The following is a 22,396-nucleotide window of genomic DNA, read 5'->3' on the forward strand; positions in this document are numbered from 1 at the left end:
TCCTTCTTTCTTCAGCTGATATGATGGTTCCTTGAACCAAGCCCTAAGGCTGAGTGAGTTCTGGGAGATTACCCTGGGTTCTTGCAGACAACACTCTTGTTCATGTATCTGAATATGAGATCAGATATTCACAAGAGACATAACATAAAACATAACATGACATAACATAACACATAATATATAACAACATAATATGATATTGCTCACTTATGGGCAGCCTGTGAACATGATGTGCTCAAGGTCCCTTCTGGTGGATCAGCTGTGTGCCACAATGTTCCCTACCTTGACCTTGCAGGTTTTGTTCTGTAGTCATTCCTAGCTGTTCATGCTAAATTGCTTTTTCCAGATTGTATTTCCAGTTTGTCAAGATCACTTGAATTCTAATCCTGCTGTTGATGTTTGTGCAGCCCCTCCCAGGTTGCAGCAATCTCCCAAGGCTTGTCTTGTTCCTGTATGCTTGAGCTGTTTCTAATAAGCTTTATTTCATTTTACAGGATGTTTTATTCAATGCTACTGAACATTGGAGCACTGCAGAGGGGTGGTGGCCACTTTATGTACTGGTGCAGAGAACATCGAGGGATTGTTGGTACAAAGTCTGGGATGTCCAAGGCTGGTTCACTAAGGCATGAGCATGGCTTTAGTCCCACTGGGGAGTTTGTCTTTTGTTCTTTTTTTCTTTTCTTCTGGGGTTTTGTTTTGTTTTCAGTTCAAGTTACACTTGTGAGGCAGCGCTGTGTGAATGTGGATGAGTTTATTGATCTTGTGTGTGGGTGGGACAGTGAGTCAATAGAGATGCTTGTATTTGTGTGATAAACGAAGGAAGTGTTACAGCTCTTATAGCTGGGTAGTATTTCTTAGATCAAGTATTTTGAATATTCATCCAGGGCTATAAGTGTGCTATAGTATAGATATGGTTTTGGAGAGGACACCTAACCTGACACAGAAGGAAAACAGATTTAGTCATTCTCCTCTTCCCTCTGCCTGTTTTTCTAGATTTTTCAGAAGCTGTGTCTGATCTTGTGTCTGCTTTGTTGATGTGCAATGCCTGTGGCTCAGAGTGTGACTCAGATGCCTGTTGGGACCCTTGTGCCCTCCAGCTCCATGGACTGAGCTCAGCTGTGACTGCCTTCCTTCTCATTCTGCTAAGGCTGTTCCAAACACAACTTGCAACTGCTGGGATGCATCCCCTGGAGGGCTGGAGTGAGGGGTTGTGCTTTTCCTGCTTTCTTCTTCTTTGGGAGCACGGAGCTTCCTCACTGCATGGCAAAATGTGGGCCCCTCAAATAAAGCAGGCAGAAAAGAAAGAGCCCAGAGCAGCTTGGGGAACACACTGAGTCTACCAGCATGTGCAGCATGTGTCTGAGAGAAAAGTTACAACTTAATCTAACCCTTCAAAAAACCTCTTACCTTTGTCCCTTTGTCTTTTAGGTGGAAGAGGCTTTGCAGATGATGCGGGAGGGGTGAGATGGCAGAGAGAATTTCTCCTCATTCCTGTGGCAAGAAGTGACCCTGTTGGCTGTCTGCTGTCCTCAATGGCACAGGGGAAATCTGTGAGAAGGTGCCACCAAACTGAAACCTGCTCAAGGGCATCAGGAGGCTAGGCAATGGAACAGGAAAAAGGCAGAGGGCAAGCAGTGTGACAGAATAAACACTGCAGGGAAGTATAACATGAAGCAGTGGGGCACAATGAAGTAGGAAAGGAACAAAAATGTGGAGTTGTGATGAACTCATGGAAATTCTGGTGGCAGTGGCATGCAATAAAATATACATTGTTGATTCAGGGGTTTCAAAATCTTTCTGTTTGCTTGTGAATTTGGCATCAACAATTGGCCATGTCCCAGTATAAAGGTCCCACTACAATGTGGAGGGTGGTGGATGAGGGAGCCTCCTCTTTGCTCCCTAGAGCTTTGCTGAGGCTTGGCCAGCTCTGGGACTACCTTGATGGGAATTCTCTTTCATTCAGCCTTCTGCCCTCAGACCCTTCCTTAACTTCTAAGGTTAACTGAGCTGCATCATTACAGCTTCAGCTGTCATCGTGCTGCCCAGAAAAATGCATCAGTTTCTCTTTCTATTTTGAGCTGTGACTGGATTTTGAACTTCTCCCTAGCACCTTCTTTGCTTCCCTGAATCACTCTTCAAAGTCTCTTTGGGGCAGCAGCTCTGTGCCCCATGATATGTGAAGGTGGGTGGCACTCAGACCATGTGCAATGTGACCATTTACAGCAGCAAACCGCTTTGAAGGAAAACCTTGCATTTCCCAGAAGCTGCAGTCCAGCACAACCAGGCTTGATGACAGAGTGCTTTACAGGAGCTGGCATCCAAAGCAATGATAAATAAATCCAAGTGGTGAAATGAGAGAAACATTGGGGCACATTGTACATAGGAAAACAGCACCTTTGTCTGAAAAATAATCTTCTCCAAGTGAATTCACTGGGTACCTTTGTGTGGATTCATTTTCCTTGTCCATTTTTCAGGTCCATTTTCTTTGTTTTCCTAAACATTCTTGTGTTTGCTGCCCTCCTTGTTTTTTGCATTGTCCCACTCAATGTTATGTTATTGAGTCAGATCTGTGGGATACTCCAGAACCTCTGGATGCAGCTGTACTTGAAGGCAGAGCAGCTAAGGCATTATTCTCAGGGGACTAGATGCCTTTATTATCCATTAACTTTATGACCTTGGGTGGCTTTAGGGTATTCTCTGACGTCATTATCCCACTGGCTTCAAAGGTACTGTATACCATGTTGAAACTTCCCAACCTGATAAAATCCCTTGATAAGATTGGAGCTTCAAAGCCTGAAATGTAACTGGTGCAGCTGTACAGGAGCTGAGTGCTGCTGAGACAGAGTGCCTTGCTTACAGATCTGCTGATGGCTGGAGGCTTTGTGATGCCCCAAACTGTCCTGGTCAGGGTCCCACCATGTAAGGCCTCTTCTGTTCCCAGGGAAACCATGGCAGACACACAACTGCCTTGGCTAATACCTGAAATTGAGCTTACCTTACCTGGCTAATACCTGAAATGCTGAGCTTGTGAGGAGCAGAGGCAGAGGCGCTGGGGGACAGGAGCGGCTTAGTGTGCTCTAAGTTGAAGGTGCCCTGAAAAGTTCAGTCTAGCTCTGACTTTCCATGCTTTATCCTGGTAAAATGGAGGCTTTTTTATTGCTGGGAACACATACCTTCTGGAAAGCCTGCCCCTCTCCAGTTTAAGCAGAATTGGCCAAGTTCTGACATGCGCCTTCTGCTGTTTGTCTCAGCCTCTGCTACACGTGTATGTGGATTAGTTTGGGTTACTGGCATGTTGGAGAAGAGAAAGAAGCATAACCTGCACACTAAACAGTCCACACCATTTGTGTTCATTCTGAGGAGGAATCTATCCCTGTTCATGGTCCTGTTCATGGTTGGTTTGTGCTTTGTTTGAAATACAAAACCACAGCAAACCCCTTCTACTTCTAGGATGCTTCCCTAGAAGCAGGTGAGAAATGAACAGACCAAAAAAGGAGAAAAAGCTGCCTATAGGCATTAGTCCAAGGTCTTTTCCTTGGCATTGTCTTTGTTTTCAAGGATCATACATACTTTGGGTTTTTTTTAAACTAAACTGTTGAGTTTTCTCCTTTTCTGTCATTTTTGTGGTCAGCAAGAAGGCTCCAAGAGGGCTGGCTACACACACCCATGCTGAGTCTTGTCTCCTCCTATCACAGGTCCCATCTTTTTGTCTGGCCTGTGATAGTACTATGATGGCTAAGAAATGATAATTTCTTTTTTAATGTGTATTTGGGCAAGGACCTGAGTCCAAAGTACTTGAAGTATTGCAAGGACTATGTTCTCTTCTATTTGCTGCAGGTGGAGCAGGTTTCTTAACTGCTTGCTTTCCTTGGAGAAGGCCAGAAGACTCTGCATGCCCATGCAACCAGGGGTGCTGAGAGCAGGTCTCCAGCAGAACCCAAATGTTATTTAGCATCACAGTTGGAAGATGCCAGGGACCACAAGGAGGCATGCTGAGGTAAGAGAGGGGGCACTGAGTGCAGTCACCTGATCTAATAACTCTCTACCAGCCCAGCAGCTTCACCATCTTCCCCTCTGCAAGTTACTGTCACTCAGCAGATACTCTCGTGATTGGTGACAGTGAGCAAAAACTGTTGGGAAATCATTCAGGAAAGGAAGATAAAAGCTCAGTAACTGGCATCTTTATAGCATTTTTCCAGCCTGAATTTGCAGACAGTATAACCTAAGCCTCAGGCTGTTTCTGTGAGGTAAAAAGGTGCAATTATGTCTATTTTATAGATAAGAAAGCTGGTAATACTGATTTGGCCCAGGGGAACAGGAGGCAGAACTAGGAGAACAATCTCCTTTGCCTGCCTTATGGCTTTTTTTTTAAGTTACTCTGTTCTTACAGGAACCTTTCTGTGAGGCTAATGGCTTTTCACTGCCAACAGGTATAAAAATATACTTTCAACATCACGTACTTGAAATCCTCTGGCACAAGCTGCATTCACATGCAAAGCCAGTGACTGGGAGACTAGGTGTCCAGCTAAATCTAAATCTATACTAGGCTATTTACCAGAGTAGGCACACAGCCACTAAGGTTTATGTCTGGACCATTTTTCAATATGTTGGCCTGTCTTCAAGGCTACTTCCCGCTGGGTCATTTGTGGGCTTCCAACTGTTACGTGGAATGCTTTGTTATTGCAACAGCCTTATAGTAAAGGCACCCATTTCTTGTAAACTGAGAGAACAGGCTTGGCAGGATGACCACTGTGCCTCTACAGAAACTCTGCCTCTATGAACTCTGGAAGTGGACACTCCTATGGCTCCTGAACAAATAAGGCAGGTGATAAGTGAGACTGTGCACTTCCTATGATACTCAGAGCCTGGTACTGTTAGTACTGGTGTCTGAGAGTGCTCCTGAAAAAAGCTATGGAAACTTCTGGCTTAGATTTTAATTTTTCTCCTGGTTGGGTCAATGGAAAAAGGTTAATGTTGGAGGCATAGGACTGAACACTTGCTGCTGAAATGGGTCTACATCTGCACTAGGACAGCGCACACAGGCAGAGATCCCTGAATTAGTATTGATCAAGTTAGGATGGGTATCAGAGGCTGTTCACTATCACCCTCCCACCCCCCCCAACAATGTGGGGCTCTTCTCCAGCATTAAACTTGCTCTGTAGCAGTATTTTTAAGGGACAATCTTTGCTTTTCAGTTGTTTTCTATTTCTGCAAGATAAAATTCCTCTGGATATATCTCCTCTCAACATAAGCTCATTATAATGCTGGCATTTAGAAAAAGTTCTCTTTTCTAAACTCTTTGGTGCCATGTTTTTCTGTTAAGTAACCCTTTCCCATGTGACTTTAGCAGCTGATCTCAAATTCTCAGACAATAATGCCTTATAGTTCTAGAGCTGAGTTTTCTTTCTAATTTCCAAGTAGCTCTGAGGTTGTTAAGTCATGTAAAATCAGCTAGCTATAAAGGAAGAAGACCATTGGCTAGTCAATAATGTAGCATTTAATAGATTTTTTCACTGGTGTAAAGCAGAGATCTCAAGGAGACACAGTTTGGCAATATTGCAAAAAAAGATACAGGAACAGAGACTCTGGAGTGAGCACTGATGGTGCACCAGGAACATCAATAAATAGATTGGGAGCTTGTCTCTGTTCCTACAAGAGCTGTGTTTTACTGTCTAACACCTGAGGTGCCTCTGCTGAAAGGGTAGAGGCTTGCACATTAACATCAGCATGAAATAGAGTGCTTTATTGCTTGGTGGCAGGGAAAAGCAGGCCAGGAAGGTGAGTGCCTCTCTCTGCTCCTGGCTCTCCAAGCCTGCTGCCAAGTCACTAGCTACATCTTTTGTTCATTAAAGTGCAGAAAATGTGCAAGAGGTTGGAAAATGGCTCAAAAAGCAGTCAGAAAGTCAAAACAGTCCTGACATCCCCTCCCTCCATCACAGCAAGGAGATCTTTTGCAATGCTAGCAATGTAGGCTGGCATAAAATCCTTCCTGAGAACTTGCTGGGGTGGTGCACTGCCAAACTTCCTCTTTTTACTGTGCATCCCAGGGTGATGTAATCAGGGCCTTCCAGTGGCTGAAGGGGGCCTGCAAGAAAGAGGGGGAGGGACTTCTTACAAAGACATGTGGCAGCAGGTCACAGGGGAATGGATCCAAACTGAAAGGGAGTAGGTTTAGGTTATTTAGATTATATAGATTATTTAGCTTATATTAGGATGAAGTTCTTTCCTGTGAGAGTGATGAGGCACTGGCACAGGCTGCCCCATCCTTGGAAGTGTTCAAGGTCAGGCTGGATGGAGCCCTGATCAACCTGGTGTAGAGTAAGGTGTCCTTGTCCACAGCATGGAGATTGGAATCAGGTGATCTTTAAAGTCCCTTGCAACCTAAACCTGATTATATGATTTTGGGGAAAGATCTATGTAACAGCTTAAATTTTCAATATATACATAATTTCACAGGGGTGTTTGTGTAGGATGGGTGCTAATATTGTTACTTCCACCTTTTCCCATTATTTCCTCCTGAACAGAGACTTGTGGCTCTCTGAGAAGTGTCTGGGTCCTTGCAGTGTCTTCATGACAGTGGACACACCAGTCATGCTGATGAGAAGATTAGGTATAGAGAGATGGAATGACTTCTTAAATTACTGCAATCATCTTCAGCTTCTTGGAAATGTACTATTCTCCCTCCCTTTGGGAATGTGTGTAGAAATATTACAACCTCATTTCAGCTTTCCAGAGGTGAAATCCCATATCATTTATACCTGATGCAGTTGCCAATGCTCAGAGTGCTTTCCTTACTGCCTCTGTTTGTTTTGCTGTGAGACTCCTGCTGTGAGTTCTCGAGTCCTTGGAATTATTGGTTTTCCTTTAGTACCTGAGATAAAGGACAATGAGCTGCTTTGATTTGAAAATCCATAACACAGCTGGAGCCAGGAGGTTCCACCCCCCATTCCACCCCCAGCCCTGGAGCCAAGGGCCAGGCCCTGCCAGCTCAGCACTGCTGGTGTCACTGCTGTCACCCCTTCCCGTTCTGCAATGTGCAAACAGCCCGGGGGCAGAGCGGGCTGACGCTGTTTGAACAGTCCCTCCAGTCAAGGACTTTTCCAAAAGAAATTGGACAGGAGTTAATGGATGTGCACATGAGTGCAGCATTGCACAGTGCAGGTGGGATGGAAAATGCAACATGCTGAGGCAGGAAATGAGGAAGGAGCATTTTCTCAGCAGACCTGGCTGGATGAGCTGGCAGAGCAGAAGGAGGACAGGCTTTGCAGGATGGATGGAGATGGTAAAATCCTGTGAGCATGCTGTGGAAAAAGATGGTAAAATCAGCTCTGCTGATTTTGTCTCACCTGTACAATGCTATTTTGTTGTCATCTTATTGCAGAGGTTCCATACTATTGTCTCCTTATTGCCAAAGTTTCATACCCTCTTGGTCCCTTCTTGTGGGCAGCTCCTCAAAGCACTGCCTGTCTCCTTCACCAAGCAGCCAACAGACTCCAATTCCCCTCTCAGCCAGCCACCCACCCTTATACAGCACTCTTCTTCTCATTGGTTACAGCTGTGGCCTGTTAAAGTCAGGCCTGTTCCTAATCTTTGATAATTGGCCCAGCTGCAACTCCTTAGGGGTAAGATTACTTTCTATACTACCTTTATTTTCTTATATTCTATCCCCCTACGCTATTTAACACTGCCTGCCTGAAGGCTCCCTTCCTACCTTTCTTTTTGCTCCATCATTTGTTCTAGTCCTCTAGACCCTCTGCCCCTTTGCTGTGGAGCAGTTCTCTCTGCCCGGGTGAGCACACAGCTGCCTCCTCCTGTGAAGCAAATGGAGTGTTTTATTCATCACACACTGGGTAAAATTAGGGCCTTCCTCACTTTTAATCACTCAGTTTCACGATTTCCTGCAGATTGCTTCATATTGTCAGATCTGTGGTTTTATCTGACTGCACCTTCCATGCTCTGCTTTCTCAAGGCCCTGTGAAATTGGCCCATTTTGAACAAATCACTCTTGACCAGTTTGCTACTGGAGGAAAGAACTCGTGACTTATTTCTCATGGAATGCTATCCCTTGTGGAGGCTCAAAGCATGTTTGGTGTGTGATTTCCTAGGCCCTGCTTGGAGAAGACCACCTAGGTTAGGACCAGGCACTTTCTCTCCTCCCTGCATAGATGTGGACCATGGTGTTTATTTGCAAGCTAGACTAGCAGTGATCTTTGGATCTGCAGTCCTTGGACACTGTGTCAAAGTGGGACAGGAATGATTAATATTTCATCTTGGAGAAATGCCTGATAAGATTTCTTTGGGTTGGATTTTCTGGACTGTCTCCATTGACCTATAGCACTGGGTTCTGGTAAATTAATGAGGCTGGTAAATCTCTGAAATCTAGGGAAGAGAGGATGGAGGAGGAAGCTCCTTCAGAAGAAGAAGAGTGAGACTTCAAGGACTCTGTCTCTGGGAGGAGTCCTGGTAGGGAAAGTTGAATTGCTGCTGTGGAAGAGGGTCCTTCTCTTGCACAGGGAGTTTGTCTGTGCTGTTTGGGGTGTGCCAGCAGAAACACAGTCTCAGTTCTCAGATGGGATGTCCTTCACACAGGATTACACCTTCCTCAGTACTTGCTCTCATCTGAGCACTTGAACCCTGGTGTGGGGCTCCTCTTCTGGAAGACTCTTGCCTTGCTGCCATCATGTGGTGGCCAGGCTGAGCTTGGCAGATCCCATTTTCCCCTAAGTCCTGCCTGCCCAGCAGGAGCAGAGAGTACTGTAGTGGTGTTTGCTGAGGCTCATGTTACTCTGCTAAGCCCTGGCTGAGGCAGATGTCCTGAAGCACCTCTGTGTGTGCATTCCTCCTGAGCTGGCTGTCCCAGGAATACCTTCATGGGGTATTGAAATGGTTCAAACCCCAAAATACTCTTCTTTCATATGGACATCTTCTGAATGACCTCTATTTATAAGGCAACCCCAGTCGGATGGAAAACCTGACCTTTCCTGGTGCACCCCATTGAAGGGACCAAAACCATTATCAAAAGGTTGTGGAGTCAGATTCCTGCTATATAAAGCAAGTGACATTTTGCTAGAAGCATTGGTGTGAATGGATGTTAAAAAAATAAACAAAGGATTAATTTTCTTTCACAAAGGAAGGGTGTTGGGTTGGTTGGGTTTCTTTTTACAATCTCAGACGATTTCATGAGGAAGATTCCCTTTGAGCTGTTCAGCTCAGCTAAAGAAGGTAGGAATTTTGCTTGGCCTTCTGATATTTCATGGAAAATACTAATTAGCCTCACTGCTTTAGTCAGCCAGAGTGAAATGCCAGCCAGCCTCTATTTTCTTGCTGATATGGCTCCAGTCACTGCAATGTGTAGAAAGATCCCACCCCCATGTTCTTCCAGGCTGCCCCTCCACAGGGAACTGTGTCCTTGTCCCTGTGTGCCACTGACACAACAGGCACCATCCCTGGTTCTGCTGCTGGAGGGGTCCTGCAAGGACAGCAGCAGAATGGGATGATGGGAGAAGAGGAAACAACAGATTTCCCTTCACTTGGCATGCACAGACTGTTGATTAACCATTAATAACTCCTGTATGGACACCAGGTATATCAAGGAAGAGCTACTAAATAACCCAGTGTGTTTTTGCAGCTACATGGCTACCTCTCTAGATAATATTTTACTTGTGGTTTTAAGTATTTTGCTGTCCTTGCATGATTTTAAACTGGAATAATCTATTCTCTTCAGAACAAAAAGCATTCAGGGAAAGATGCATAAGAAATCACAGGAAGCAAGTTAATAAAAATACTTTCATTTTCAATTCCCAGAATCTCTGCCCTCACACAGAGCTGTTCTGTCACTGCCACAGCAGCCCCAAACACGTGCTTCAGTGAGAAATATGTTCCTGGGAAATGTGCAGGAAATGGCAGTGGGTACTGAAGTGCTCAGCTCCCCTGTAAAGCTGACCCAGGGGGCAGCAGCCGTGAAATTTTCTTTTCCCTTTGCTGCCAATGTACCTTGGCTCTGACCCGGGAAAACCTCCACAAGAGGGGTAAAATTCAGGTCACGCCTTGGCAAGCCCTTCATTGCATCAGGACTTTGGTTTCCAGGGTCTCTCTGGACAAAGCTTAACCTCCCACACGTAGATGAGGCACTCTTTTGTAATGGGACTGTTGTGCAAAAGCAGGCAATATGACATTTCCTTGAACTCCTGGTTCCCTTTGATCAGCAGGTCTCTCTACAAGGAGCTGACACTGGAAAGGGGGTTAGGAATCTGAGCAAGAGATGAAGAAGAGCTGCTCCAGGGGCTGGGAAAACTATGCTGCTGCTGTCTGAAATAGAAGCAAATACTCTGGATGTGGTTAGATTAATTACAGGGGTTCACAATTTGTACAAATAATGAGTGGGTAATAATCTATGGGGAAATATGTAGAAGTTAGAGTCAGCTTCAAGCATCAGCAAAGTCAAGAAAAATGGCTTGGTAAAGGCAGAAGGAATTTCCATTAATGGAAAGGGCGTGTGGTCCATCAGAAGGAGAGACTGGGCTGGGATAGGGGAAGGAAGAATCCTGCAAATGGCCACAAATGCAGCATCTCGGTGGCACAGGCCAGCAGTGTCCTCTGGCAAACGGGTGTGCAAAGCTGTCTTGTGGGACTAGTAACAACAGCAGGGCATGGCCCCCTCAGAGCCAGCCTTTCCCTGCAAGTCACCCCCCCTTGGGCCTTTCCAGGCAAAAGGGCACAGGGAACAGCAGTCCTGGCACAGCATTTCAGGGCTCCACGGGATTATTTATTCACTGTGTTCCTGGAACACTTCCAGGCTTCCCAGCTCTGCCACCAGCGTACAAATTCATCCAGTACCAGCAAGACTCACAATCTCCAGAGGCAAGGGCAGACTGTAGGAAGGTGATTCCTGTTACAAACCAGTGTCTCTGGAGGACTGGCAGGGCTCTGGGAAGACTGAACTGGATCCTCGTCCCCTCCCCTCCTCCCCAGCGCTCTCGGGGTGGTTTCGGCAGCAGCCGCGCTCTGCATGGATTTCATTGCTGGGGCCATCGGAGGTAAATGCATGAATTGGTGCTTGTTACCCAAAGCAGATAGCTGTGTTTCCTTCTTGTTCAGCTGAGGAGCAGGTCTCAATAGCAGAGCTGAGAATCTGTGATGGGGGGCTGCTTGTTAAAAGTGTGTTCTTCCTCATGAAGTGGGAAATGTCATCAGAGCAGGCTCACGGAGCTGCTGGAGAGGCAGCGCTGCAGCTTGGTCAGCTGAGGTCATTGCCTGCAATCTCCTCCAGTCTGGTTGCAGTGGGACAGGGTAAAACTAATAGGAAGAGACAGAGTGTAATAGGTTTTGTGCAGATATAAGCCAGCTTGTATAGCCCTGACAGTGAAACCCTCACGTGTCTGGAATCCAGGGGTCTCAGCAGGCTGCTGGGATGGTGGCTGAGGGGGGCTGAGGATGTGATTTGTGAGACAGGAGGGGAGGAAGCACAGTGTTCTTATTGCATTCAGATTGTCTGGATGAATGCCCTTTGCCTTATCTTGGGTTAAGATGCATTTGCAGTTGTGATGGTGATCTCAGTGCAGGCAAGCCAGGCAGCAGGCTTTGATCTGGGAGAAAGTAGGTTAGCTGTATATAAAAAAAGCAACAGGAGAGAAGTGTGATTAAATTCTAGACATTTTTAGAGCATGTACTGCTCAAACCCAACTTTGTTTTAAATGACAAAATGTATCCATTGGTCTCAGTTCTTTGCTGAAATCTCATTAGATTTAGTGGAGTATACAAGATAATATATACCAGTAAAAAAATATATATATTATATATAATATAAATTATATATATTTTATATATATATAAATTATATATATATAATATATATATATAAGATATATATATATATAATTTATATATATATAAAATATAAAGTAAATTATATATATATATACCAATAAATACCACAAGAAAAGCCTTTGGTTCACCACTGACAGAAAGGCCAGGTAAACCTGCCAGGTGGCTGAGACATCCAGCCCAAGCCTGCATGACAGATCTCACTTTGGCATTTGCTGAAATTTGGCATTGTCCCCTCACCAGGAACAGCCTGTGGTCCTGCTGCAGATGTGTTTGTCCTGGGAAGGACCATGCTGAGTCTTACCCTGCCCACTAATTGCTCATCTTGTGCAAGTGGGGAGAGGTTTGGCATCTCTAGCATCCAGCCCTGGAGGTGCCTGTTGTGCCCATGCTTGGAGTGTTGGTCTTCCAGGGGTGTTGGGAGACCCTTCCTGGGAGAGGAGGATATAACCAGCCCCACCATGATAGCTTGTCTTTCTTCTCCTGTTTCCCTTCTGACTTCAGAGCACCCTGTGCAGAAGGAAGCCTTGTCCTAGGGCTGGCAACAGGATGTCCATCCCAGAAGGATTAACCAAACCTCCTCTCAGACTTCATGTTCATGATGGGGCAGAGATGATTGCATTTGTTTCTTGGACTCCTTTGCTTTTTTAGCACAGTTTGAGACAGGTCACTTGAGGACAAGCTTCTTTTGCAAGGTAATATGATGAGCTGAAAACAGAGTTTGAACATGGCAATTCACCTTAGTTTTCTGTCCTGGCTCCCATGCAAAGCCAGGGTTTGTGCTGTGACCCCCTGTCCAGGCTCCAGCATCGTGTTCTGCCCAGCCATGCAGCAAGAATCTCCCCTGTGCCCTGGACACAGGCTCAGCCTGAGGGGATGCAGGCTGTGGAGATCCAGCTGGGACCAGAAAAGTCTTTGCCTTTGTAAGGCACTTCACTGACCTCAGCCTGTCAGAGAGCAAGATTTTCCATCCTGTCCTCTATGTCCAGCTCAGAGCTTTTCTAGGAGGGATACTGCAACTTCTCACTGGCTGGCAGAGCTGGGAGCTTGCCCATAGACACAGGGGAGGCACCTGGCCAGGGCTTCTGAGGCCATCATCCTTCCCCTCAGATAGGACAGCTCCTGGGGCTGGACATCTATCCTGCAAGAACTGGGATGGTGCTCAGCTTGTTTTGGGGTTTATGTTTGCCAGAGCTGAAGCAGTTTTCATGTTCCTAAGGAGTATGTGAATCCAGCTAAGGAGCATCAAGCAAGTTGAGGCAACAAAAAAAAATAAGAGTTTCTGTTTAGTAAATGACACTCTAGTGACCTAGATCGATTTTCAGAGTGTCTTAGAGAAAGCATGGCTTAAACACCTCTGAAAAACAGCAGAGGCCATGCCCATTTGAATTCCAGCCTCTGCACAAATACTGTGCATCACCTCTGGGCAATGAATTCTGTGGCAATGAGGTAAAGAAGCTCAGCATCTTCAGCCCAAGAAACAGTGATCTGCTCTGGCTCCAGATAGAAAAAAAACATGAGAGAAACATGCTTAGGAGACTTTCTATAACCAGCAAATGTGGCTGGATGTTTTAGGAAGCAGTCCTTCCTGGCCAGTAAAATTGAGCAAGAGGTTGGACTAGAGACCTCCTGAGGTCCCTTCTGACTTGAATTTTCCTGTAATCTCATGGACACTTTCTAGCCCTGCTGCAGCAGCAGCCTGGGCCATGGCAGGGGATGGGGATTGATGGCTGGGGCTGGTGATGACTGCAGGATGACTTGACTCTTATGTCAGGAGTAAAGATTTGGGGAAGCAAAGCTGAGGTTTACCCAGTGGTGGTAGTGCAGCAGGGTCTGCAGGAGGACTGGGCTTTTCCACAGCTGGGAGATTACATGCAGTCCAAGGAAAGATAAAATAATCCCCCTATAGAAGGAACATGCCCTCTCCTTACAGATAAAGCAGCTCCTGCTGGGATCGTGTGACTAAATGAAGCTGAGCTTGCTTAGGGTCTGTGCACTGATGTTCCCAACTCTGCACAAAACAAAGGGTTTTGAAAGTCACTGTCTGCCCATCCAGTGCATGGACAATGATCCCTGCTTGTCCCTGGATGTCTCAGCCAAGGTTTGCCATCAGCTCAGAGCTGCTGCAGCCTGGTGGGCTCTGTACAGCTGCCACTTGCTCCCTTGTGATTGCCACCCCACCAGATCCTCTCTTTATTTGAGTTGCTTGCTCAGAGTGACCTGACTTGTGCAGGGACTGTGAGTGATCTGTTCTGTGCCCTCCGTGTGTGTAGGGGATGCTGCAAGCTCTGCTCAATACCTGGGAATATCTCAGATAAAGAGGGCATAAAAAATGGCTCACTAAAACCAAAAAAGGTAATTCCCTTGGTTTTAGTATTTATTTTTGTCACAGCTGATGCAGTGTTACTCAGCAGGAGTCCCACAGGAACCCTCTCCTGTATGCCCACTGTTCATTGCTGGCCTTCTTTGATTTTGCTGTGCAAACAGGGCATGTGTGGGTCATGCTATCTTAGTGCCAGGCTATTTATATCGTGTGAGAGTGTGCAGAGCCCTCATTCCTCAGCCTTTGGCAGACTTGGCCGAGCTCCTCAGCTCTGACAACTGCTTGGAGTGCTTTGTGCCCCTAAGTAGCACAGTTCATGGCAGGTTGGGTTACTCGGAGGTTTGGGGGATTCACATCTTTGCTGGGAGCAGTGAAAAATTTGCTTTTATGGTCCCCTCCCAAGTGGAGATGTTTGATCCTTACTGGAACCAAGTTGATGGGGAGCCTTTAGGGCTGAAAGAGACTGTTTAGGGCAACCTACTGTGCTGCTGTCTTTGTATCCTATTGTGTGAACAGGGTGATTTCTCCAGAAGGGAGGTCAGTTCTTGTCAAACACTGACCCAAATCATCCTTGGTGTGTGATCTGCATGAGCCAAAGCTCCTACCTTCCTTATCCAGTGGAGTGAGCCAGGACTTAGCTGTGCATGGTGCCCCTGTGTCCCCAGCATCTGCTCAGCCCATGCCCATCTCCTCTAAGGTTCAGGAAATCTGAAAATGATGAAATGTGTCAAAACCTCCCAGCTGAGATGGGGTGCATGGCCTGGGGACTGCAGCTGTGAGGTCAGCACTGCTCTACTGGCAGTGGCCCATGTGCTGCCCTTCCCTGGCTGCCAGTGTCCCTGCTCACTCTGGCCAGGAGCCTGGGACAGCACAGGTGTCCCCAGATGACTTTGTGCATTGTCACTCTCTGCTTGGACCTAAGCCATTGCTTCTCCCAGCCATATTATTGCCTGTGTATTCCCCCTTGCCCTGTCTCTTCCATCACTGTCTCTCTTCTATCTAGGCCCTTTCCCCCCCTTCATTGCTGTTTATCTGGTGTCAGATTTGGTAGGTGTTTTTGAAGAACAAACCTCAATTTTCTGCAAGAAAGATGCTGTTGGTTGTTTTCCTCTGAGTAACGCACTTTGGGATTGTCTCCTGGTGACTCACAACAGCAGCTGCTGCTTTTCTCCAGAACATGGGAGAGCTTTCCAGAGCTCTGAGCAGCCATGCAATCAGAGATGAACATGCCCACACCAATAACACATTTTTAAGTAGCTTGGGTTTTAATTTTTCTCTGTCAGAGGCAGTTTTCAAGAGGTGAGCCATTAGATGTGCCTTGTATCTCTGAATGCCTGGCTGCCTGATGGGCTCCTCCAGCACTTCTATGAACTGGGTCTCTGTCTAAATAGCTCACATGGACACAGCTCCATTGTTCTCCAGCCTGACTTCCTCTCAGGTGTCGCAGGTGTTGTACTGGGAGGAAGTTTTTTGGTCAGCACCTCTGTTACCTGCAGCATTTAGCTCAGAGCTGAGAAATGCAGTGAGGTGAGATCTATTTATTGTTGCAACAGAGAGAAATCCGTGTTGGAGCTCTTTAGCCCTCCTGACTTGCCATTAAGCTTTGTCTCAGGGGATTAATGCGTATCCAGGGGCTATTTTAAGGCTCTAGGAGTGAGCTCTAGGGGGTGTTGCTGGAGGACTGACAGCGGCCCGGGGCTGGACACGCTGTGTGTGATGCTGCGCTGGGCGGGCTCGGCAGCCGCTGGACACTCCCAGCGCTAATCCCTCCCTGCCCCAAATCCCGCCGGGCCCTGAAAACCAAAATTGCTCCAGACTCTGTGAGTGGGGACGCTTGATCATAGTTCAAAGATGCTGTAGTGCCTAAGCTGAGGGGGGAAACAAGCAGAGCCCAGTATCCTCCCTCCATCCTTCGTGGGGCAGCGCTCTCAGTGTCTCTCCCTGTCTCATCTTCCTCAGTCTTGTCTTTCATGATAAATTTCCCATACTCTGTTTCCTCCTCTGGGTGAGCCTTGGTCTCACAGAAATTTGCATTTTTCTCTGTTATTCATGGCCCAAACGTCATTACTGGAGCTCCAGAAGTCTGGTGCCAGGCACAGCTGGGCTCTGGAGCTGTTTTCTGCTATTGCCAGTGCCCTTCTGTGATGGGTGAAAAGCTCTGCTGTGCCATGTGCTGTTAACCATCTCCAACATATTCTCTGTTTCAGGTGGTCTAAGCACAGCTGTGGGTTATCCACTGGACACAGTAAAGGTACCTGTTGGAGCTTTATTTCTTGACTATAGAACAAAAACAAAGAGGGCCTTTTGTTTCCCCCCTCCTTTTCAGAAAAATAGCCCCATGATAATACTTTATCTGCATTACATCTCCATACCTCACTGTATTTGGAGTTTGTCTTTAAAAAAAAAAAAGTTTGGTCATGTTATTTTATGGTCAATTACCTGGTTTGCTGCTACGGCATTTGTCGTTTTATTTATTTTAATGCGATATCTGCATTTCAAAGTTGTTTCTGTATTCCTAGGTGAGAATTCAGACTGAGAACCACTACAGAGGATTTTGGCACTGTGTTCAGGAAACGTACAGGACAGAAAAGGTGGGTGCCTCTCAGCAGCATTGCAGGTGCTTTGTTTCAGAGCAGCAGAGCTGCCTCTGTCACCTTGGGGAGGATGGGCACCAGTTGCATGCAAGCATCAGCTGGGAGAGCCCTCAGGGTTGAAATTTAGATTTGCTGATGAGCTGTAAGGTGGGAATAAGTTTTGACTCAGCAATGTACAGCCAGTGCTTTTGAGCAGATGCTTTCCCATGCCGTTCACCTTTAAAAGTCGCCTTTCTCCTGTTTCCCACGAGGTCCGGGGGTTTTACAAAGGGGTGACCGCCTCAGCCCTCGCTGTATCAGTGGTTTCCGCAGTTTCCTTTGGCACATACAAGAACTTCCTCGGCGCCCTCTGCAAGCTGCGCTACGGGGCTGCAGAGGCCAAGCCGTCCAAGCTGGATGTTTCTCTGGCTGGAGCTGCTGCCGGCGCTGCCCGGGTACGTAAACACCCTTGTGAAAAACGCCAATCACTTGCTTTTAAAATGTTAAAAAGTTCAATAGTAATAAAATGGTTCTAAAAAGAGTAATGCAATTAGAGTAATAATAATTTGGACAAATTGAATTAGGACAATATGACACAATAAAGACAAAGAGTTACGGACGTCTGGGTTCATCTTTCTGGGCAGCACGAGCCCGAAAAAGGACACCCGTTAACAAAGGATTAACCCTTAAAAACAATAGCCTGTTGCATATTCATACACCTTATACATGATGCATAAATTCCATTCAAACACAGGATTCTGTCTGGTCATCATCAACTTCTTCCTTCTAATCCTAACAGCACCTTCATGGCAGGAAGAAGTTTGTTTCTTCTGCTAAGAGGGCAATAAATTCTTTTGCTCTGAAAGATTTAGGTGTCCTGTGGCTGATATCTGGTGCGAGTGCCTCATTCCTTTCTTAAAAAAATCCCACTAACATAGTTCTTATTTTAACTACAAAAGTTACCTTTTAATTACAAGACTACATTTATTATTAAAATGTTAATACAGCACTACTAATCAATACATCAAAACACATCTGGTAAATATCTGTGTAGAGCCATATAATATACACTTTTCACACCCTGCAGGGAAAGCACAACGAGAGCTCTTGTTCACAAACACAGGCGGCTGGAAAAGCAGGGAATGTTTTTTCGGTCCGTGAGGCCGCAGGGGAGCCTGCAACAAGTCTGGTGGGTTTGTTTTTGCAGGGGAGGTCATGCTCTGCCCTCGCTGCCCCTTCGTGGCGTGGCCGAGTCCTGCTGGGCAGCTCGTGCTGGATTTGGTTTGGAGCGCCAGGACGCTTAAGAACGTGCCATTAACATGACACAGACCTTGGCAGCAAACCAGGAGGAGGAAGAAAGCACAGCATAGGCAGCAAACTCCCCCAGTGGCTGCGACGGTGTGTTTGTGTAAGACAGACAGAACTCTGAGTGAAAGCACGGGCAGAGCACAGCCTTGCCAGGATTAAACTCAGTGGGTACCCCTGGGAAGTGATGCTGCATTTCAAACCTGCAGGATCCTCGGGCAGGGCCGAGGCTGGGTCCAGGAGCAGTTTCCCACAAGCAGATGAGGGTGAGCATCCACAGGTGCTGTGGATGTGGTGGAGCTCATCCCATCATGCTGGAATGTGTGCCTGGCTACAATCCTCTTGCAGAGCAGTCCAGATGGTCAGGCTTCTAGGTGTTTCCTACAGTCAGTGACTCAACATGGCTTAAATTTTTACAGCCTGGATGGTCTTGGTTCAAATACAAATCATGGACGGTCTTGGTTCAAATACAGGTACAAATAAGAGCCCTGATGTGTGCTTCCCTATGGCTGAGGACATCCCTCTTTCCACACCCATCTAGTTTATCAAATAGTTACAGGTATTTAATATCCTGTGTTGATTCTGCCTTGCCTTCCTCTCTGCTCACTCATGTGTCCTGCTGCTGCTGCGTGGAACAGCACAGACAGAGGGGAGGAGGCTGGAGCTTGCTGGAGCTCACAGACAATATTATTGCCTGAAAAGCTGGGAGACAAGAATTTACAGGAGGGAGATCAAAACACTGTTTAACTGTGAGGGTTAAAATGCCATTCTCTGGTGAGGGTTAAAATGCCATTCTCTGGTGTTGCAGGTTGTGTTGACAAACCCTAGTGAGGTGGCTAAAGTTCGGATGCAGACTCAGAGGAACCCATGCCCTTCCACCACACATCAGCCTGTTTCCAAGCCAAAGTACCAAGGGTCTCTGCACTGTCTGAAGGTTATCGTCAAGGAGGAAGGTTTTGGGGGTCTCTACAAGGGCTGTTCTGCATTACTCTGCAGGGATTGCTCTGCTTCTGCAGTATATTTCCTTTCCTATTCTGCTCTGTGCGACTGGCTCACACCAGATGGGAGAAATAAACCAGGTAGGTATTGGAAAGCATCTGGCATTACCTGCAAAAAGGGCTTATTTAGTCCCACACTAAGAGGGAAACCAGGTTCTGGGCAAACAGTACCCATAAAACCTCACCCAGATCCTGATGAGGAATTGCTCTGTGTGTGCTGGCTTTGGCCCAGCCCTAGTGACAGCAGCCTGCATGTGAGGGCTTCACTGTCCCACCTTGTCCCTAAGCAGCTCCTCCTCCTCCTCCTGCAGGAGGGGTTCTTACCACACACTGGTGCCTGGAATATGGATATGAAATCCTGTTAATGCAAAAACAGGGTAGCAAGAAATTAAACATGGACAAATCTTCTGGGAGCCATCATGGAGCTCAGACAAGGGTCAGCCCAGAGCTTGAATATGAAGTCCAGGTGGACAAGGTAAAGACACTTCAGGTTCTTAGTTGTGATTTGGCTCCAAAATCCACATTGAGAAAAGATTGAATAGGTATGATTCAGCAAAAGAGCATCTCCCTGAGAATTATAAAACTTAGATCCATCTGAAGAGGGTGTGAGCGCTCTCAGGCTGTACCACATCTAGTTCACATGGTGTTCAAAGTGTCACATGTGCAAAAATTCTCTGAGATCACTGGAAAAACTGCAAGAGCTGCACAAAATGACTCCCAAAAAATATGAAAGTTTACCAAGTTTGTTGTCAAATCTGAGATGGCTGTAGCTGAATGAGGTGCAAGTGAACTGCCCTTCTCCCTTCACTCTCTCCTACAGGTTTCCTTGTTGTTCTGCTTTCTGGTGGTTTTGCTGGAGTCCTGGCCTGGGGATTCGGTACTCCCATGGATGTCATCAAATCACGCATGCAAATAGATGAATCGGACCAGCACAAGTACAAAGGCCTGATCCACTGTGTGAGGGAAAGTGTGAGAAAGGAGGGGCCAAAAGTGCTTTTCAAAGGACTGGGTTTAAACTGCATTCGTGCCTTTCCTGTGAACATGGTAGTGTTTGTAACATATGAAGGTGTACTGAGATTTACAGATCATTATATAAAGAAAAAATAGCTTGTTCCACTCTGTCCAAAGTGTATTTTATTTATTTTTTTTTCTTTTTGTAAGACAACATCCACAAACAACTGTTGAATTGATGGACAACATAAGAAGCATGGACATTTCAGCCCAAAGCTAACAATTGATGGCTTTGTTTTATTCTTACAGGATTACAAACTCATCAGGGAGCCTTGGCTTCATATAAAACCTCCCTTTTATCTCATTAAGGTATTTATACTGTGGCTACTGCTTAGGCCCTTGAAACATTTGTGAATTTTTATGTTCTAATAATTTGTTTGTCTGAGCAGGGGTTTTGGTAAATCAAGTAATTTTTTTTCTACTGGCACAGACAATGATCCTCCCAACCAAAGGAAGAGCTGGGGGGAGTTTGTGTAAGATTTAACACTCTCCAGCATGTGCTCTTTACATGCTATGCCTGCACTGCATTCAGCGAGTGACTCACATATTTATGCTCCAGGCTGCAACCTCCCCTTCCCAGCAGTAATTTTCCCAAAGCACTCTCCAATTATATTCCCTTGGCAGGAGCTGAAGCAGGAATGTCCTTTCTTTTCCCTGCTGCTCTGTATGAGTGGCAGCCATGCTCTGTTTACATAACTGTGCTAATGGTCTGGCTGCAGCGCCAGGCAGGCTGTGGGATTTTCTCCCTGAGCCCCACAGCATCAGCCCTCTCCTCAGGCCATGGAGCAGCAGCTCTCCATGGCACAGCCTCTCTTGGCACAGCTTTGGAAGCAATCTGTTCTCATCCTGGAGCGAGGGCAGGGATGGATGCAAAGCCTCTTTGGTTGGCAGAGGAAAGGCTGCCATGAAACCCGTGCATTGGCTGGGTTAGGTAAGTTAGAAGAGAGCTGAAAAGTTGTAGAGCATAATCAAGATTCCCAGCTTTTAAAAGTGCATACTCTTCTCCCTTTAAACGGTGCTGTTGGGAGCAGCTAAATGTATTTTGCCAAAGGTGCATTTTGAAAGAATTTCAGACTTTTCTGTTACTTCTTTCTCATCTTCCTACTACTTATTTTTCATTACTTTTTCCTACTTTTTTTTCAAGAAAAAGACAGTTGAAGAACCAGTGCCCATGCTATTGCTTCAGAAGGAAAATCCCTAAACCCAGAAATGTTAGTTTGCTCATTCTGCCTCAGGCAGACATATATGCTTCTGGTTTGATCCCTGGATGACAACACTTGAAGCATTCCGGATCCAACCTCTCAGATTCTGCTAAAAATACATTGCATGGATTGCATTGACTGCATTTTAAAAGGAGTTCTCATAATTAGGACCCTTCTGGCCAGCAGTCACTCTCACCAGTTGATGACACTGGCTGCAGTTTTGCAGCAGACAGGATGTGCCAGCTACCTTCGACATACAGAAAGAACTACAAGTTTAAGGATTTCAGGTGCTCCTAGACAAGAATAAAGGGAACCTCTTCTACCCACAGAGACCATTAAAAAGCTCCACAACTCCTCCTGAAATCTAAGCCTTCAACTGGCCTTTTAAACACATCACAGCCATGCTATCATGTCAAACAAGCACCTGAATTTTTTCAAGGGTCCACTCAGCTCTTGCAGCTGATCCAAGAGCAGGGTGAAGAGACCAGGCTGGTGCACACTGGTGTCACCTTAAGGGGAGTGAAATGAAAGGCCCAACACTAAGTTGGATTCTCTCCAAAATGCTTATGGCCTCAGCAACCTACCACACTGGTGACAGCTTTGGGTGTCAGCACCAGACTTCCTTTAGTCAGAAAGTCCTTAAAACAGAAGATTTAACTATGTCCTTGAGGTTTGGAATTCCTCTTAAGAGTCTACTACCCTCACCTCTTTCTACAGGGATGCATTTAACTGGGTAGTGATTTACCCCTGCTCTGCCTGGATGTTTGGAACCATACTCCTTTATGCCATGTTATTCTCAGCCAACCTTGTTCTCAGGCATTACATTCTCTGAACTGAGACAGTGAAACAATGCCTGCAAAACAGACTAAACAACCTTTTATTGTTAGGCAGCACTGATACCATTCATGGGCAGCCCAAGGTTTGAATATTAAACAGCCCATCTTTCCCAGTACACTCATGCACTCAGATAACTAAAAATGTCTCCTCCTGTGGGTGTAACTGAAATACAGCTGATTCCAAGGGAGAGAAATTACAGAGGAATTGCAAATATGATTGGGAGTAACTGCAGAAGCCAGTGCAAGGGGCTGAGAACTGTGTCTTGGGGTGTTCAGTACCATGTATAAGCAGGCTCTCATGTGGTCTGAACAAAAGCTACATGAG

The 22,396-nt window shown here is 46.1% G+C and overlaps 1 protein-coding gene across 3 annotated transcripts; it reads left to right on the forward strand.

The window, feature by feature from the left end:
• Positions 1-10,796: 10,796 nt before the first annotated feature.
• SLC25A47 (solute carrier family 25 member 47) lies at positions 10,797-20,143 on the forward strand. Of its 3 annotated transcripts, XM_054635226.2 has the most exons (6): positions 10,797-11,036; positions 16,354-16,397; positions 16,666-16,737; positions 16,992-17,174; positions 18,833-19,103; positions 19,843-20,143. In XM_054635226.2, the coding sequence occupies exons 1-6, from the start codon at positions 11,009-11,011 to the stop codon at positions 20,127-20,129; spliced, it is 885 nt and encodes a 294-aa protein (XP_054491201.2). In that variant the 5' UTR covers positions 10,797-11,008; the 3' UTR covers positions 20,130-20,143. The 3 variants fall into 3 exon arrangements, with proteins under 3 accessions (XP_054491201.2, XP_077036813.1, XP_077036814.1); XM_077180698.1 differs by lacking the exon at positions 16,354-16,397 and having other exon boundaries at positions 10,800-11,036; XM_077180699.1 differs by lacking the exons at positions 10,797-11,036; positions 16,354-16,397; positions 16,666-16,737; positions 16,992-17,174 and adding an exon at positions 18,000-18,117.
• The last annotated feature ends 2,253 nt before the right edge of the window (positions 20,144-22,396 follow it).

The sequence above is a fragment of the Agelaius phoeniceus genome, chromosome 6, assembly GCF_051311805.1.
Source record: "Agelaius phoeniceus isolate bAgePho1 chromosome 6, bAgePho1.hap1, whole genome shotgun sequence".
Taxonomy (NCBI): Eukaryota; Metazoa; Chordata; class Aves; order Passeriformes; family Icteridae; genus Agelaius; species Agelaius phoeniceus.